The sequence below is a fragment of the Schistocerca nitens genome, chromosome 10, assembly GCF_023898315.1.
Source record: "Schistocerca nitens isolate TAMUIC-IGC-003100 chromosome 10, iqSchNite1.1, whole genome shotgun sequence".
Lineage (NCBI taxonomy): Eukaryota > Metazoa > Arthropoda > Insecta > Orthoptera > Acrididae > Schistocerca > Schistocerca nitens.
Window position 1 is genome coordinate 93603025 of NC_064623.1, and position 19414 is coordinate 93622438.

General features: G+C 46.6%; 1 protein-coding gene across 1 annotated transcript in view; it reads left to right on the top strand.

Moving 5' to 3' along the window:
- The first annotated feature begins 613 nt into the window (after positions 1 to 613).
- LOC126210103 (gamma-interferon-inducible lysosomal thiol reductase-like) overlaps positions 614 to 19414 on the top strand; it is a 39705-nt gene continuing 20904 nt past the window's right edge. The window contains exons 1-3 of the mRNA XM_049939238.1: positions 614 to 762; positions 6829 to 6978; positions 19027 to 19197. Of these exons, the coding sequence (XP_049795195.1) occupies positions 703 to 762; positions 6829 to 6978; positions 19027 to 19197 (381 nt within the window). The 5' untranslated portion in view covers positions 614 to 702. The remainder of the gene's footprint in view (positions 763 to 6828; positions 6979 to 19026; positions 19198 to 19414) is intronic.

Sequence of the window (19414 nt, forward strand, 5' to 3'; positions counted from 1 at the left end):
TTATACTGCTAGTCAGTACTTAAACTTATAAAAACATGTCTTTCCTAAAACTTTGCGCTCATGTTATAGGCCAGTTTCAATGTTTCATTTCTGATGAAGGCACTCTTAGAAGCAGCCGAAACCTAGGTCAAATAATTTTGCGACCGAGCGCTGTTTACTGGTTTAATTTTAAGGAGAGGGTTTTTTGGCACCGTTGATTGGAAAATGTAATGATACACTGACGTCATTGAGTAATGCATAATTTTCCTCGTCTGGTACTGATATATTGTTACTTTGTTTGTCTCTGCTAAGATGTCACCCGTGGCAGAATGCAAACTTTTCTATGCAAATGACACAGACCAGTGTCTTTTTATGATCGGGTGTTATTCTGTGGTTTTTTCGAGCTTCCGTTCTGGCTTGCCTAAAGGACGGTGCGGTCTTTGATCGCGTGAGTCTGCCGGTTATCCGCTCCGCAATGGAATAAGTCTGCTGACCGCTGTAGCGGGGTATGCTATTGCCTCGCGAGACATTACAGGTTTTCCTGCTTGACCCGGAGTCACCTCGTCGCACCTGCGAGTCGCGGGTCAGGGTCTGCACCCGCGTTACTGCGCAACACCCGTCGGTGACGTTTTGTTTCCTTTCCGACGCACACCAGCCGGCGGGCAGCGTATAAATGGACAGAGCTGCCGTCCCCTGGACTGTCACCACCGCCACACCGCCAAGATGTTTCTGCCACGGGGTGTTCTCTCTGCGTTCGGTCTCGCCATCTTGTTTCACGCACAAGTAAGTACCTCCCAATGTCTTCCTTCGTTCCTTAGCAGGAAATTCGAGGATCACTATAAAAGTGATGGGCGCTTGTTTCTCCATACAATTTTATCAAGACAATGAAAAAAAAATTTACAAGATACTTGATGCCTAACAAATGGGTCCTCATGGAATCGCATAATCAAATTTACTTCCTACAGAATTAGATTAGTGCCCATACATCTATTTTCTAATGCAGTATGCAACAGATCTCAAATGAAAAAGAACACTACTGGCCATTAAAATTGCTACACGAAGAAGAAATGCAGATGATAAACGGGTATTCACTGGACAAAAATATTATACTAGAACTGACATGTGATTATATTTTCACGCAATTTGGGTGCATAGATCCTGAGAAATCAGTACCCAGAACAACCACCTCTGGCCGTAATAACGGCCTTGATACGCCTGGGCATTGAGTCAAACAGAGCTTGGATGGCGTGTACAGGTACAGCTGCCCATGCAGCTTCAACGCGGTACCACAGTTCATCAAGAGTAGCGACTGGCGTATTGTGACGAGCCAATTGCTCGGCCACCATTGACCAGACGTTTCCAGTTGGTGAGAGATCTGGAGAATGTGCTGGCCAGGGCAGCAGTCGAACATTTTCTGTATCCAGAAAGGCCCGTACAGGACCTGCAACATGAGGTCGTGCATTATCCTGCCGAAATGTAGGGTGTCACAGGGATCGAATGAAGGGTACAGCCACGGGTCGTAACACATCTGAAATCTGACGAACAGTGTTCAAAGTACCGTCACTGCGAACAAGAGGTGACCGAGACGTGTAACCAATGGCACCCCATACCATCACGCCAGGTGATACGCCAGTATGGCGATGACGAATACACGCTTCCAATGTGCGTTCACTGCGATGTCGCCAAACACGGATGCGACCATCGTGATGCTGTAAACAGAACCTGGATTCATTCGAAAAAATGACGTTTTGCCATTCGTGCACCCTGGTTCGTCGTTGAGTACACCACCACAGGCGCTCCTGTCTGGGATGCAGCGTCAAGGGTAACCGCAGCCGTGGTCTCCGAGCTGATAGTCCATGGTGCTGCAAACGACGTCGAACTGTTCGTGCAGATGGCTGTTGTCTTGCAAACGTCCCCATCTGTAGACTCAGGGATCGAGACGTCGCCGCACGATCCGTTAAAGCCATGCGGATAAGATGCCTGTCATCTCGACTGCTAGTGATACGAGGCCGTTGGGATCCAGCACGGCGTTCCGAATTACCCTCCTGAACCCACCGATTCCATATTCTGCTAACAGTCATTTTATCTCGACCAACGCGAGCAGCAATGTCGCGATACGGTAAACTGCAATCGCGATAGGCTACAATCCGACCTTTATCAAAGTCGGAAACGTGGTGGTACGCATTTCTCCTCCTTACACCAGGCATCACAACAACGTTTCACCAGGCAACGCCGGTCAACTGGTGTTTGTGTATGAGAAATCGGTTGGAAACTTTTCTCATGTCAGCACGTTGCAGGTGTTGCCACCGGCTCCAACCTTGTGTGAATGCTCTGAAAAGCTAATCATTTGCATATCACAGCGTCTTCTTCCTGTCGGTTAAATTTCGCGTCTGTAGCACGTCATCTTCGTGGTGTAGCAATTTTAATAGCCAGTAGTGTAAATAAAATGAAGTAAAATGAAAGTATGGAAAAGTCGGAATTGAAGATTAAAAGATTTCCTATCACTGCTAAGTATCCAGCAACCAAAATTGGCGATTGGTTTCCTGATCAGAAATAAAGAAATACGTGTTTTAGCAATTGTGGAAATTTAACTCCTATGGAGGTAAATGGAACCGTCGTGTGACTAGGGCCTCCCGTGGGGTAGACCGGTCGCCTGGTTTAAGTCTTTTGAGTTGACGCCGGTTCGGCGATTTGCGCGTCGATGGGGATTAGATGACGATGATAGAGACAACATAACACCCAGTCCCTGAGCGGACAAAATCTCCGACCCAGGCGGGAATCGAACCCAGGCCCCTTGGTATGACAGTCCGTTGCGCTGACCACCCAGCTAACGGGGCGGATTTGCTGTGGAGGTCTAACAGTGAATGAAAGCTTTCTTGAAATTAAATCATTATTAAAGAAGTACTACAGCAATTTAAATCAATGAAAATTGGAGTTTGACTTGTAAGTTAGAACTAAAAAATAAGTCTGTCGAGAAGGTATTAGTAAGAGAGAACTTAAACACATGCACTCTTAAGGCTATAAGGTTCTGCATTTAAAACAAGCTATAACGTCAGATCGTTGCGGTATCCGACCTATTACTCGTATGGAATGCAACGCTATTACTATCTCCTTGTAAGAAACGTATTTCCAGCGCATGACATACGTTCTCCTTGCAGGTTTCTCTAAGCTAAACTACGGTGAAAAACTATGAAATGAAAAACTGCTTCCTTAAAACTTCGATTCTTTGTGATACGTGTACAATATAGCTTTCCATAGTGTATAGCGTCCACTGTTCTCGTCCGATCACGAATCAGAAACTGCACTACGCTCGCCAAAATGTTCAAATGTGTCTAAATTCCTAAGGGACCAAGCTGCTGAGGTCATCGGTCCGTACACTTACACATTACTTAAACTAACTTACGCTAGGAGCAACACACACACCCATGCCCCAGGTCGGACTCGAACCTCCGGCGGGAGGTGCCGTGCAATGCGTGACAAAGCGCCTCAAACCGCATGACCACTCCTCGCGGCTACTGTGCTCGTATAAAATGATCGTTAGTAACGGAGAACACCTCACACAAAGAATGAGATGATGCGCGTTCATGTTACGGCGCGCCAAACGGCAATTTTTTCATAATGGAGTGGTTGCGCCGGCCGGTGTTGCCGAGCGGTTCTAGGCGCTTCAGTGTGGGACCGCGCGACCGCTACTGTGGTGTGCATACTGTAAGACCTTCAGTACACACACCAGCAGATTATTTGAGTTGTCGCTCTAACGAAGTAGGCGAGTGTCAGAAATATGTCTCGTGGTCTTATCGTGGCGTGTTTATCTTCCGCCGTTAGGTCAGACGATTGAAATGCCACTTGCAGCTTAGAGTAGCAGATTGATGGTGACCAACTTTAAACAGAACTTGATTAATTTTCACACACATTTATTAAAATAATAAAAAGGCATAGATATTACGTAACTTGATTCTGGATGCTGTTTACAATGGACAATCTGAAGTTCCTTTGGTCTTGGTACGTTAATCTTATCCTCACATATATCTCTGATAATTGACAAAAGTGTCTATACATTTATCTTCATGGCTATGTGCAGGAATATGGTAATCTTATTAGGCACAAACTGAAACTTGACTATAGACTGGTACAGACAAATGTAGAACTCGTACAGACTGGTACAGACTAATGCAGAGTGGTACAAACAAATGCAGACTCACTAATCACTAATCGGAGGTCTGTACACTCGTTATAATACCTCGGGCGTTCATGTATCACTCCGCGAGTGTGATCCACGAGGAGAAAAGGTTCTACGTTAGCAGTAATCTCATTGGCTGCATTACATATTAATACGCAGATCGGCGGAAGCAGAATTCGGTCCGTCTCTATGGCAGTGCCATCTCGTAGCGCGGAGACGGACGAGCGCCGCACCTGCGCTGTTGTGCTTAGCGGGGCGCGCTCTAGTGGGAAAGTTGTGTACGCGCTGACTACGCGCAACTATGTACACAACAGCTACGTTCGCAGGTTCGAATCCTGTTCAGAGTAATTGGAACCATTTTGGAGAGGTTGCTGACACACAATGTTACGGCTCTCTGTTGGTCAGTACCTCGTGTCCTGTGAATTCACATCACTGGAAATATGAAACCACGATTTGTCGCTGATGATGTAATGAAATGAAATGAGCGTTTGGCGTCACTGACCGGGAGGCCCCTTTTGGGGCAGGTCCAGCCGCCTTGGCGCAGGTCTTACTACATTCGACGCCACATTGGGCGACGGGAGAGCAAGATCGGGATGAAATGATGAAGACAGCACAACACACAGTCCCTGAGCGGAGAAATTCCCCGACCTAGGCGGGAATCGGGCCCGGACCCGTAGGATAGCAATCCGTCACGCTGACCACTCGGCTATCGGAGCGGACACTGATGATGTAATAGAAAGGGTCTGACAAACCATCGATGATGTTGTTCAAAAGCCACGTGCATTAATCTACACGTTTCTGACTCGTCCTCCCGTAACTGCTGCACAAGCGTCACAGGAGCTGGCTTCAGATTAAGACTTTTCAACATCTGCTGGCAAACGATCCTAGTTACATGCGTCAGTTGCGCCAATTTACGTGTCGACTGCTTTGGACTCTGGACAATTCTTCTGCGAATATCTGCAATAACTTCTGGTGTGCAAACTGAAGGAATTCTTTGTCGTTTTACATTTTGCACAGATCTGTAGGTGCACCAGTTTCTACACGGACTCTGTATTGCTCTCTTTGCTGGTGGTCCTTCATCCGGATAGCATACCATGAAAATTTCGCGAGTTTCCTTAACCGAATTTGTTTTCGCACATGCTTCCACAGTTCTTCATTCTATCGAGAAAGTCATTTTGCAGACCGCAAAGAGGAATTTCCAGTGTCGCTAATGAAAAAGCTGAAATGCTGAGAGAAGAATAGTAGCAGTCGATTATTGCATAAAACAATCCATTGTTGTAGCTCTTTGCTCTGTTTCAGAATTCGAAATGCTGCATTCGCGTCTCATACCTAATGTCGCTAATGAAAAAGCTGAAATGCTGACAGAAGCATAGTAACAGTCGATTCTTGCATAAAACTGTCCATTGTTGTAGATCTTTGCTCTGTTTCAGAATTCGAAATGCCGCATTCGCGTTTCATATCTAATGTCGCTAATCAAAAAGCTGAAATGCTGACAGAAGAATAGTATCAGTTGATTATTGCATAACACTGTCCATTGTTGTAGCTCTTTGCTCTGTTCCAGAAGTCGAAATACTGCATTCACAAATCCGGGGAGGACCGCTTTTAACTGCACTGCCCTGTAAATGGGGTGCCGTGTCTTCGGTGACACACCTGGCATGTAATATGGCGAAAAATATAAGCCTCTCATCAACACTCCCTTAGTGTGTGTGTGTGTGTGTTGTGTGTGTGTACTGTGCCGCGCGGGATTAGCCGAGCGGTCTAAGGCGCTGCAGTCATGGACTGTGTGGCTGGTCCCGGCGGAGGTTCGAGTCCTCCCTCGGGCATGGGTGTGTGTGTTTGTCCTTAGGAGAATATAGGTTAAGTAGTGTGTAAGCTTAGGGACTGATGACCTTAGCAATTAAGTCCCATAAAATTTCACACACATTTGAACATTTGTGTGTATTGTGTCTGTTGAACAGGGACCTAGAAACAACGGAGAGGCTCCGTCCCACCATAACCCTCAGTGGTCCACAACCCCACAACAGTCCACCCACCCTACTGCCGCCCTACACCAAACCGAGGGTTATTGTGTGGTTCCACCTTCGGCCCCCACTGGACAACCCATTCCCGGGAACGTTACATACCAGACGAGTGTAGCCCCAAATGTTTGCTTGGTAGTGTACATATGGTGTGCGCATACGTGGAGACAGTGTTTGCGCAACAATCGCCGACATAGTTTAACTGCGGCGGGATAACGTGAACCAGCCCGCATTCGCCGCAGATGGAAAACCGGCTTAAAAACCATCCACAGGCTGGCCGGCGCACCGGACCTCGACACAAATCCGCCGGGCGGATTCGTACCGGGGACCGGCATGCCTTCCCGCTTGGGAAGCAGCGCAATAGACCGCGTGGCTACCCGGGCGGGCTCCCTTAGGGTACTTCCACATCTAATAATTTTGCTCCGTTTAGAGCGCCGTGCAAAGTTGTATCCGCTAATAAGTCCTGAATCCATCACAACTCTGGCCGACATTATTATTTTGTTCACTAAGCGACTGCTGTACACGGCTTTTACCTATGCCAGGGAATTCACAACCAGACCCTTGCCTTTGACCGTCTTCAGTGCGTTTTATCGTGTAAGGCAGCTTCATCATGTATCTGTACTGCCAGTCGTTACGGAAGATATTATGTTACAGGTATTTGCTGATAACACAGCCACAGTTGGCGTCTACTATGAAACGCTAAGCCCAGAGTGCAGAGAATTCTTCATAAACCAGCTGCTTCCGACTTATAGACATGCTCCAGAACGTATCACCGTTACACTGGTCCCATTTGGCAACACTGTGGTAAGTAACACTTCCTCTCTACTTTCTACTGTTTAAGACGATTGAAATACAGTAAACTACACATAAAGCTTTATTTCACACCATTCATCAGTGTTATATTACACACACACATACACACACACACACACACACACACTCGCACACGCACACACACACACACACACACACACACACCTGCTGCAGAGCACATTCTACTCTATACATCTACATCTACATTTACATCTACATACGTAGCCCGCCAACCACCCTACGGTGCATGGCGGAGGGTATCTTGTACCACTAGTACTCGTTTCCTTTGCTGTTCCACCCGCAGACAGAGCGCTAGAAAAACGATGCCTATATGCCTTATAGTATTCCCAAAATGAAAAAATTCGACACATTTCAGTCTTAGCATCATAGAAAGAGCTCATTCCTTATCAAGATCAAGCTTACGCCAGAAACAGACATCTTAAATAACAGTTGCTAGGAAATCAGCTGGAACGTTTTGTATTTCCTTTTCCTTTTTAAAAAAAATTAAGGTAACAAATATCTTCATATCACAGCTTAAAAGGCAATTCCTAAAATACACAGCGAACAGCGCCACAAATAAAAGCAGAAGAAATTGCAAAGCATGAAAATTGGTATTACCCACATAATCAGCCATCTTCCCAATACCAAAACACCTGACTAGTCAAGAAATAAATTACTGTCCAAGGCAAAAGTGGATCCAAACCCTTTTCCACAGCATAACGACGCTCCAGGAGGCTCTACGCTGGGACGACCACTAGCCCAGACATATCTCACTACAGCCCGGCAAATGCCAAATCCAGCTGCCCGGCTGTACGAAGAAGCACTCCCTGTGTCTAACCACTTAGCGTCGAATGGCGTTGCCACAGTGGTAACATCGGTTCCCACCGGATAACCGAAGCTTAGCGCTGTCGCACTTGGCTACCGCTCGGGTGGGTGACCATTTGGGGTCTGTCGAACACTGTTGGTAAAACAGTGTGCAATCAGCCTGTGAGGCCAGTGTGGTGTGCGTACTGTAAGACCTTCGGTACACACACCATCAGATTATTTGACTTGTCGCTCTAACGAAGTAGGCGAGTGTCAGCAATATGTCTCGTGGTCTTATCGTGGCACGTTTATCTTCTGCCGTTAGGTCAGATGATAGAAATGCCGCTTGCACGCTTAGAGTAGTAGATTGACGGTGACTAAACAGAACTTGATTAATTTTCACACACATTTATTAAAATAATAAAAAGCATAGACATTACGTAACTTGATTCTGGACGCTGTTTACAATTGACAATCTGAAGATCCTTTGGTCTAGGTACATTAATCTTATTCTCACATATATCTCTGATACTTGACAAAGTGTCTATTCATTTATCTTCATAGCTATGTACAGGAATATGATAATCTTATTAGGCGCAGACTGAAACTTGTCTATAGACTGGTGAAGACAAATGCAGACTGGTACAGACTGACTAATTGGAGGTCTGTACACTCATTATAATACCTCGCGCGTTCATGTATCACTGCGCGAGTGTGATCCGCGAGGAGAAAAGGTTCTACGTTAGCAGTAATCTCATTGCCTGCGTTACATATTAATACACGGATCGGCGGAAGCAGAATTTGGTCCATCTCCAAGGCAGCGCCATCTCGTAGTGCGGAGACGGACGAGCGCTGCGCCTGCGCTGTTGTGCTTAGCGGGACGCGCTCTAGTGGGAAAGTTGTGTACGTGCTGACTACACGGAACTATGTACACAACAACCAGTTTAAGAGCTGCTTGACTGATAAGTAGCGGCTCTGGTCACGAAAGCTCGCAACGGCCGGGAGAGCGGTGTGGTGACCAAATGCCGCTCCACATCCGCTTCCAGTAACGCCTAACGGCTGAGGATGACACGGCGGTCGGTCGGTGCCGCTATGCGTTGAGAGGCATGTTCATACGGAGTTAGAGGCTATTCGCACCCGCCACCCGTACTCGCCATCTTCCTGTACATCAGCAAACAGTAGTTAATTGCTGCTCACCCTGTTCGTTGGGACGTTTTTGTGTGTGGAGAATAAGAGTGGTCCACGTACTCTTCCATGGGGGACTCCTGACCATACCCTCGTCTCTGACGATTCGAGAAGCTGGACGTTCCTTCTGCGATATTTCATCCACTGTACATAATTATTGGCAGCGCTGGTCACGAGAATGTACGACCATGCTCTGGACAGCCACTTGGCACTACCGAGAGGGAAGACCATCGTGTTTGGGGTATGGCTATGGCGCATCGTACTGCATCTGCAGCAGAAATCTGAGCAGCAGTTGGCACAACAGTGAGACAACAAACCGTTACAGATCGGTTACTTGAAGGACAGTTCCGATCCCGACTCCCTGTAGCGTGCATTCCACTGACCCCAAACCACCGCCACTTCAGTGGTGCCAAGTGAGTACTCATTCGAGGGCAGGGTGGAGGTCTGTTGTGTTTTTCGATGAAAGCTGGTTCTCTCTCTCGGTGCCAGCGACGGCCATTCATTCGTTAGGAGGAGGCCAATGGAGGACTTTCAACCAGATTGTCTGCGAGCTAGACACACTTTACGTACACTTGGAGTTACGGTCTGGGGTTAGATTTCAAATTACAGCAGGAGCACTTCGTGGTCATCCCACGCACCCTGACTGCAAATTTGTACTCAGCCTGGTGATTCGACTGTGTAAAACTGGCGTGGAACTCCATCCTACAAACTGACAACCGCACGTATACAACACAATGCATGCATGTTTGCTTGCTTGCGTTGAACATTCTTGCAGTTACACCTGTTGTTCATGCACCTGCTTTCACAGTTGCAATGGCTTATCTCGCGCTTATATTACCTGTGATCTAGCAATGTTAATCACTTAAATTGTTACCTATACAAATGTGTTCCCGAAATATCGTTACTCTATTTTTTGAGTTCTAATTTTTTTCCGCCAATGTATCGTCGTGGACAGTGGTAGATAAAACTTCACGATCCGTGGAGGTTTCTTTTGTCTTTAAAGTCAACTTCACCAAAGATATCCGTGCATATTGATATCTGCACAGACATCAAATCACTTGTTTGTGGCCTGGTGTCTGGTGTTAACCAAATGACATATAGGAAACTTGTAACAGTTACGTAACGGCCTTGCCGCAGTGGATACACCGGTTCACGTGAGGTAACCGAAGTCGAGCGCTGCTGGGCCTGGCCAGCACTTGGACGGGTGACCATCTACATCTACATCCATACTCCGCAAGCCAGCTGACGGTGTGTGGCGGAGGGTACCCTGAGTACCTCTATCGGTTCTCCCTTCTATTCCAGTCTCGTATTGTTCGTGGAAAGAAGGATTGTCGGTATGCTTCTGTGTGGGCTCTAATCTCTCTGATTTTATCCTCATGGTCTCTTCGCGAGATATACGTAGGAGGGAGCAATATATTGCTTGACTCTTCGGTGAAGGTGTGTTCTCGAAACTTTAACAAAAGCCCGTACCGAGCTACTGAGCGTCTCTCCTGCAGTCTTCCACTGGAGTTTATCTATCATCTCCGTAACGCTTTCGCGATTACTAAATGATCCTGTAACGAAGCGTGCTGCTCTCCGTTGGATCTTCTCTATCTCTTCTATCAACCCTATCTGGTACGGATCCCACACTGCTGAGCAGTATTCAAGCAGTGGGCGAACAAACGTACTGTAACCTACTTCCTTTGTTTTCGGATTGCATTTCCTTAGGATTCTTCCAATGAATCTCAGTCTGACATCTGCTTTACCGACGATCAACTTTATATGATCATTCCATTTTAAATCACTCCTAATGCGTACTCCCAGATAATTTACGGAATTAACTGCTTCCAGTTGCTGACCTGCTATTTTGTAGCTAAATCATAAGGGATCTATCTTTCTATGTATTCGCAGCACATTACACTTGTCTACATTGAGATTCAATTGCCATTCCCTGCACCATGCGTCAATTCGCTGCAGATCCTCCTGCATTTCAGTACAATTTTCCATTGTTACAACCTCTCGATACACCACAGCATCATCTGCAAAAAGCCTCAGTGAACTTCCGATGTCATCCACCAGGTCATTTATGTATATTGTGAATAGCAACGGTCCTATGACACTCCCCTGCGGCACACCTGAAATCACTCTTACTACGGAAGACTTCTCCCCATTGAGAATGACATGCTGCGTTCTGCTATCTAGGAACTCCTCAATCCAATCACACAATTGGTCTGATAGTCCATATGCTCTTACTTTTTTCATTAAACGACTGTGGGGAACTGTATCGAACGCCTTGCGGAAGTCAAGAAACACGGCATCTACCTGTGAACCCGTGACCATGGCCCTCTGAGTCTCGTGGACGAATAGCGCGAGCTGGGTTTCACACGACCGTCTTTTTCGAAACCCATGCTGATTCCTACAGAGTAGATTTCTAGTCTCCAGAAAAGTCATTATACTCGAACATAATACGTGTTCCAAAATTCTACCATCCCGGCCGCCATACGCTGTTGCCATTTTTGGGATGCACTCAGCCTCGTGATGCCAATTGAGGCGCTACTCGACCGAATAGTAGCAGCTCCGGTCGGAGAAAACAATTATAACGGCCGGGAGAGCGGTGTGCTGACCACACGCCCCTCCTATCCGCATCCTCACCTGAGGATGACACGGCGGTCAGATGGTCCCGATGGGCCACTTGTGGCCTGAAGATGAAGTGCTATGCTATAACAGTTACGCCAGGCGAAAACTGTTTTCCGTGCATAAATTTACCAATTAATCTTATTAACTTTTTAATTAATTAAGCCGTAGGCCTGTAACTACATAACTGAGATCGTGACTATGCATGCAGTAAGAATCCGCGATTGGGAACAAGGTGTATATTTTCTTAAACTCTCTTTCTTTGTTAAGTGTCCCGAGTGGAGAGAAGCTGAGGCCTTTCCACGCGGTTTATACGCCTGAGGTATGTCTGCGTTTCACACGCCGACTTCGTTTACTGCATGTAATTCATTACCACATGAGTGGACAAACGCTCTTCCTCTTTTAAAGACAGGAAAGTGGGAAATCAGCTGTCTCAATCCTCATCCCATCTTCCTGCCCAAAATTTTTGAGAGATGAATGCATTCTCACTCTTTTAACAAGAACATTGTAAATCATTTAACCCAGTCTCTCTTTGTAGTTAAGCGTTCGTACAAAGCCTCTCCCTCTAACTGCCACTATCCACATATGCCCCTTTCCCACTGTTTCCTTTACCTCCCATTGATTTACAGTATATCCCACTATCACTCCTATCTCTCTTTCTCTCTCTCCCTCTTACAATGTCTCCTTCTGTCTTTCTTTCCCACTACTATTGTCTCCACCATAAGTTGGTAGCTTAATAATTCTGAGTAGTCCAGCTCCTGCACACGCATCTTTAAATTTTCGGTCCAAAATGCGCCCTCCCCTATTTTACTCCCCAATTTGACGGTCTGGGAATGTCCAGACCCCCAAGACTATGTATGATCTCCACCAATCTGTATTTTTAAGTTCCACTGTCTGGTGTCTCTTTCGGTCCCAGTGCTCCATCTATTTCTCGTTCTCTTTCACTGACGTCTTTTTCTCCCCCACCTCCACCGCCTCCTTTCCCTTCTTCTCACACTGCCACTGCCTCCTCTCTCTGCCGCCGCCACCGTCTCTTTGCTACTGTGTTCCAGCACAAAAAGTTTTGGGAGGAAGACGGAATGGGTACTGACTTCCCTGTCAGTCTTTCTGAGAGGAACATATCCGCCATATCTGTGCTCTGACAGGAGTATTTTTCTGCTACTCCCCTTCTTTTCCTTGCTATAGTAGTGTGTGCTGCTCATATAAAACGAATTATGTACGTCACCAAAGTTTTGACTGTTTATTTATGTGCTTGGAAATACTGTACACTTTAATACATAATACATAAAAATGACAAATAAGTTCGCATCGTAAGAGATTAAGACAAAATAGTTTGCTTTGCATTTCTTCTGGATACTTTGCTCACCGATCGTAGTTCATCGAAAATTCGCAGTTAATGATTTGTAAAGATGTTATTAGAAATATTTCACTGACTTTTCAGTCATGCCAATTTCATAAAATTTCTGGCATTGATTTTAAGTTCAGTTTAGGTATGTTAAGACCTTTTTCAGCACATTTTTTCCACCACCACGCTGGGCATATTTGTGCAGGCATGAAGTGTCCACCAAAGAGACAGCAAGTCACAAGGTTTTATTCGTGAGGAGATGCCGACTAAAAACTTAGTTTGGTGACGTCTGAACTATTTTGATGAGCCTATAATCCTCGCCATGTATTCACTACGTCAGTTAAAATTACATTTACGCCTAAGACCGAATTCAGGCGCATTTTTTATGCGCGTAAAGTCTGTAATATAGAACATCCGGATCTCGGAAACGGATAATGATTTCGAAAAAAGTTTCAAGGTTCTCAGAACATTGTCTTAAGGATTTATGGTACAAATTTCGACGATCTGCTATGAATATCAATCATAAAAGTTGCCATTCCCTCAATTGGTACTTTTCCTACTCGAAAATCATGGTTCTTTTAGTGGTTTTCTCACGGACCGCTGATGAATAAATAGCGCCTAAGGTCGGTCTTAGACCGCTCCTAACGCAGAAGAATCAATCGATCTGCCCAATTTGGCTCGACTGGAGAACGTATGTAATGTTTAAATTTTGACCCTGTAATGCAGAACACCTACAGTACGCCCGTTCTTCCGATATGTATACAATCGGTCGTTAGGCTAAGGGTTCTCCAAAACATATGACCGCTTACCTCTGTTATGAATAGGAGCCAAGATATGAGACCCTGAAAAGTCGCATCTTCACGCACAGACCGATACGTACACTAGCGGAAAAAAAATTAGTACACCCTTTCAGGGATTTCCAATTCACTCAAAATTTATTGTTGCAACACTGTATATGGAATACACGAAATGATTACATGGCGCTGAGCACTATGGGACTCAACATCTTAGGTCATAAGTCCCGTAGAACTTAGAACTACGCCGGCCGAAGTGGCCGTGCGGTTAAAGGCGCTGCAGTCTGGAACCGCAAGACCGCTACGGTCGCAGGTTCGAATCCTGCCTCGGGCATGGATGTTTGTGATGTCCTTAGGTTAGTTAGGTTTCACTAGTTCTAAGTCCTAGGGGACTAATGACCTCAGCAGTTGAGTCCCATAGTGCTCAGAGCCATTTTTGACTTAGAACTACTTAAACCTAACTAACCTAAGGACATCACAGAAATGATTACATTTACACATCAATAGCACAGGCGGTTCTGAGGTGTGAGGTATCGAGCCATCCTGAATCTGGCATCCAGTCGATCGTACAAAGGGAAACGTTATGCCACGACTGCTCGGCGTGTTCACGTAGTTCTGTAATAGTTGTTGGTTGATGAGCCGCTCCAGTCACTCCTCGTCCCATCGTAGCCCACACGTGCTCGTTTGCAGACAAGTCCGCAGATCGTAGTGGCCAGGGAAGCTGCGGCGCGTCTTGCACAACACGGGCAGCGTGTGGGCGGGCATTATCTTGTTGGAGCAATACATTACCTTTCTTTTTCAAAGAAGACAGAAGAGTGGGTATAACAACATACTGCAAGTACCGAGCGCTGATTAACGCCCCCTCCAAAAACAGCACATGTGAGCGACAGTTGTAGCTTAGTGCACGCCACACCATAAGGCCTGGGTTTGGGTCAGTATATCTTGGACGAATGCACTCTAAGAGACAGCACTGACCAGGTCTACGTCGTACGCGCAAGCGACCATCACTTTCGTGCAGTTAGAACCTCTACATCTACGTATATACTCCGCTAGCCACCAAGCGGTGTGTGGCAGAGGGCACAATTCGCGCCAAAGTCATATTCCGCCCCCTCTGTTCCACTCGCGGATCGCGCGAGGGAAAAACGACTGTCTGAACGCCTCAGTACGAGCTCTAGTTTTCCTTATCTTTGAATGGTGATCACTGTGCGATTTGAAAGTTAGTGGTAATAATATATGCTCTACATACTCGGTGAAGATCGGGTTTCGGAATTTAGTGGGCAGCCCCTTCCGTTTAGCGCGCCTTCTATCTGCAAGTGTGTCCTACTTCAAACTTTCTATGAGACTTGTAACGTTCTCGCGATGGATAAATGTACCAGTCACGAATCTTGCCGCTCATCTTTGCACCTTCTCAATCTCTTGAATCAGATCCCACTGGTAAGGGCCCCATACAGACAAATAATACTCTAAGACTGGACGAACTAACGTATTGTCCTTGTTGAAGAACTTCGTCGCTTCAAGATTTTACCAATACAACGCAATCTAGAGTTCGCCTTACCCATTACTTATGTAATCTGATCATTCCATTTGAGATCATTTCGAATAGTCACACCCAGATACTTGACGGATGTTACAGCTTCCAAAGACTGGGCATTTATTTTGTACCCGTACATTAATGGGGATTTTCGCCTTGTTATACGCAATAGGTTACACGTACTAATATTGAGAGATAACTGCCAGGCATTACACCACGCATTTATTTTCTGCAAATCCTCATTGATATGTTCACAACTTTCGTTTGATACTACTTTCCTGTAGACTACAGCATCATCGGCAAACAGTCAATTCCATCAACCAGATCGTTTATATACATCGCAAAAAGCAGCGAACCTATTACGCTGCCCTGGGGCACAGTTGAAGTTACGCTTGTTTCTGTTGAAGTCTCCCCGATCAGGAGGATATACTGTTCCCTGTCTGTTAGAAAACGTTCTATCCAATCTCATACCTCATCGGATAGACCGTGAGCGCGCACTTTTTGGAGCAAATGACAGTACGGAACTGAGTCGAACGCCTTTCGAAATTCGAGAAATATGGCATCAACCTGGGAGTTGGTATCTAGAGCCTGTTGTATATCATGCACAAAGAGGTCCAGCTGTGTCTCGCATGACCGCTTTTTCCTAAAACCGTACTGGTTTCTGCAGATCAGCTTCTCAGAGTCTAGAAAGGTCATTATGTCTGAACACAAAACATGTTCCATGAATCTGCAACAAATCGATGTCAGTGAAATGAGCCAGTAATTATGTGCATCCGGTTTTCTACCCTTTCTTATAGATTGCTATGACTGGGCCTTCTTCCAGTCCCATGGAACCTTCATTGCTCAAGACCACGGCGCACAATTTCCTATCCCGAGCGATCTTCTGACGACACCACGCGAATCGTGTACCTCTCCCCACTGCTAATAAACAGTTCGCAACAGTTCTTGTTGACACGTCTGGGCTCACAAGCTTTCTCATGAGCCACTTGGTAGCTGTACCATTTGCCTCTGCTGCCCTTGCAATACCACGATCCTGGTGGGCGTCTGTGCTGCGTCAACATCCAGAACGACACCTACGGTTTATGAGAACGTTCACGTGACTGAAATATCCTGGCAGATTAAAACTGTGTGTCCGACCGAGACTCGAACTCGGAACCTTTGCCTTTCGCGGGCAAGTGCTCTACCATCTCAGCTACCGAAGCACGACTCGCGCCCGGTCCTCACAGCTTTACTTCTGCCAGTATCTCGTCTCCTACCTTCCAAACTTTACAGAAGCTCTCCTGCGAAACTTGCAGAACTAGCACTCCTGAAAGAAAGGATACTGCGGAGACACGGCTTAGCGACAGCCTGGGGGATGTTTCCAGAATGAGATTTTCACTCTGCAGCGGAGTGTGCGTGGACATGAAACTATCTGGCGGATTAAAACTGTGTGTCCGACCGAGACTCGAACTCGGGAGCTTTGCCTTTCGCGGGCAAGTGCTCTACCATCTCAGCTACCGAAGCAAGACTCGCGCCCGGTACTCACAGCTTTACTTCTGCCAGTATGTCGTCTCCTACCTTCCAAACTTTACAGAAGCTCTCCTGCGAAACTTGCAGAACTAGCACTCCTGAAAGAATGGATACTGCGGAGACATAGCCACAGCCTGGGGGATGTTTCCAGAATGAGATTTTCACTCTGCAGCGGAGTGTGCGCTGACATGAAACTTCCTGGCAGAATAAAACTGTGTGCCCGACCAAGACTCGAACTCGGGACCTTTGCCTTTCGCGGGCAAGTGCTCTACCATCTGAGCTACCGAAGCACGACTCACGCCCGGAGTGAAAATCTCATTCTGTTCACGTGACTGATGATCTCAGCATCGTTACACAACTGACGCAGCACGTCCAACGTGTATGGTAATCCTCCAAAAGAACCATCCCGCCACAATCTGATCCCCGTCACTCACGCTCATTTGGCTGTAGGTGGCACGAGTGCCTGTCCGTGGCATGGTTGCCTGCCTGCTTCACACTTTTGCACCATACTGAGCCTTCTGGGTGGGAGCATTCCCGATTAAAGTGTAGACACAGACGGCGCTCTCGTAGCTACGCCACTTACTGTGGGATAACATTCAGTGTCACTCATGCTCATAAATTAAGGATAACTGAAGAATGTGGTGCCACACAACGTGGCACTATGCAAAACTGGCGCTGATAGCATAGGCACCTAGGGAATACACACGACACAGATCTGTAAGTCCACGGTATTGGTGATAAGTTGAGAAAACTGTCCAGAAACACATGTGCTACGAAACGCCACTGTTTCCTAAGCGTGTACCCCGACATCAATATGGGATATGATCACCATGCACACGTACACAGGCCGCATAACGGGTTGGCATATTCTGGATCAGGTGGTCGAGCAGCTGCTGGGGTATAGCCGCCCATTCTTGCACCAGTGCCTGTCGGGACTCCTGAAGTGTCGTAGGGGTATGAAGACGTGTAGCGATACGTCGATCGAGAGCATCCCAGACGTGCTCGATGGGGTTTAGAACAGGCAGGCCACTCCATTCGCCTGATATCTTCTGTTTCAAGGTATTCCTCCACGATGGCAGCTCCGTGGGGCCGTGCGTTATCATGCATCAGGAGGAAGGTGGGACCCACTGCACTCCTGAAAAGGCGGACATACTGGTGCAAAATGACGTCCCTATACACCTGACCTATCACAGCTCCTCCGTCAAAGACATGCAGGGGTGTACGTGCACCAATCATAATCCCACCCCACATCATCAAACCACGACCTCCATAAAGGTCCCTTTCAAGGACATTAAGGGGTTGGTATTTAGTTCCTGGTTCACGCCAGATGAAAAGCCAGCGAGAATCACTGTTCAGACTATACCTGAACTCGTCCGTGAACATAACCTGGGACCACTGTTCCAGAGACCTTGTACGGTGTTCCTGACACCAGGGGTCAGTGGAATGCACCTTGTAGGTCTCTTGGCGAATAAATTATGTCTGTTCAGTCTTCTGTAGACTGTGTGTCTGGAGACAACTTTTCCAGTGGCTGCGGTAAGGTCCCGAGCAAGGCTACCTGCAGTACTCCGTGGCCGTCTGCGTGCACTGATGGTGAGATATTGGTCTTCTTGTATACTGCGGACGTCCCGTACTGTAGCGCCTGGACATGTTTCCTGTCTGCTGGAATCGTTGCCATAATCTTGACATCACACTTTGTGACACACGGACAGCCTGTGCTACGACCTGCTGTGTTTGACCCCTCCTAAAGTCTTCAATATGTGCTCTTTGAGCCATTTTCAGCACACAGTCACCATTAGCACGTCTGAAAACGTCTGCACACTTATTCGCTGCACCGTACTCTGACATGCACCAACACACCTCTGCATATGTGGACTTCTGCCAGCACCATCGTGGGACGACCGCAGGTCAAATGCACCGCATGGTCTTATCCGGAGGTGATTTAAACCCGCAAAGCGCCCACCAGAGCGTTGTTTCATCATGTATCAGCATTATCTTCAATTTATGAGCATGAGTGTATCCCAGGTCTCATATGCCGTCATGGATGGAAATCGACGTCGTCTTTCCAGGTGTGTGAATTTTTTTCTTTTTTTTTTAGCAGTGTACAGAAACTCAGCTACAGATTCGATGACTTGTTACTAATTAATGAAAAGCACCAAGAACTGACGGAAGATTCTCTTAAATTTGTTACTAACTTATGCAGTTTTTACTTGCTTGTGTTTATTACAGACTATGTGTGTCAATTGCTTTTACTTTCACAGGTTAATAGCACGAATCCTCTCACTTTCATATGCGACCACGGTGAAACGGAGTGTGAAGGACTCAAAATCCACTCGTGTGCCGTAGCCCTCGTCGAAGACCAGACCTCGCTGCTAAGGCTGGCGGAGTGCACGATCCGCGACCAGACAGACCCAGAAGCAATTCTCACTGAGGTAAGCCAGCCGTGAATTCGCATCGATTATCGTTCAGTCGACTCAGATTAGCTGAGCTCGGGCGGTGAGAACGACATAACCAAGCGCTCCCCGCCTTTGCAGCCTTGCAGATATTGCTTCTTATTTTTATAGTTTTTTATCTTGTAATTAACCAGCTGCGGGCACGTAATAAATTCAGACCCTCTCCTTTCCTTGTATTCTGTTATTGCAGTACTCC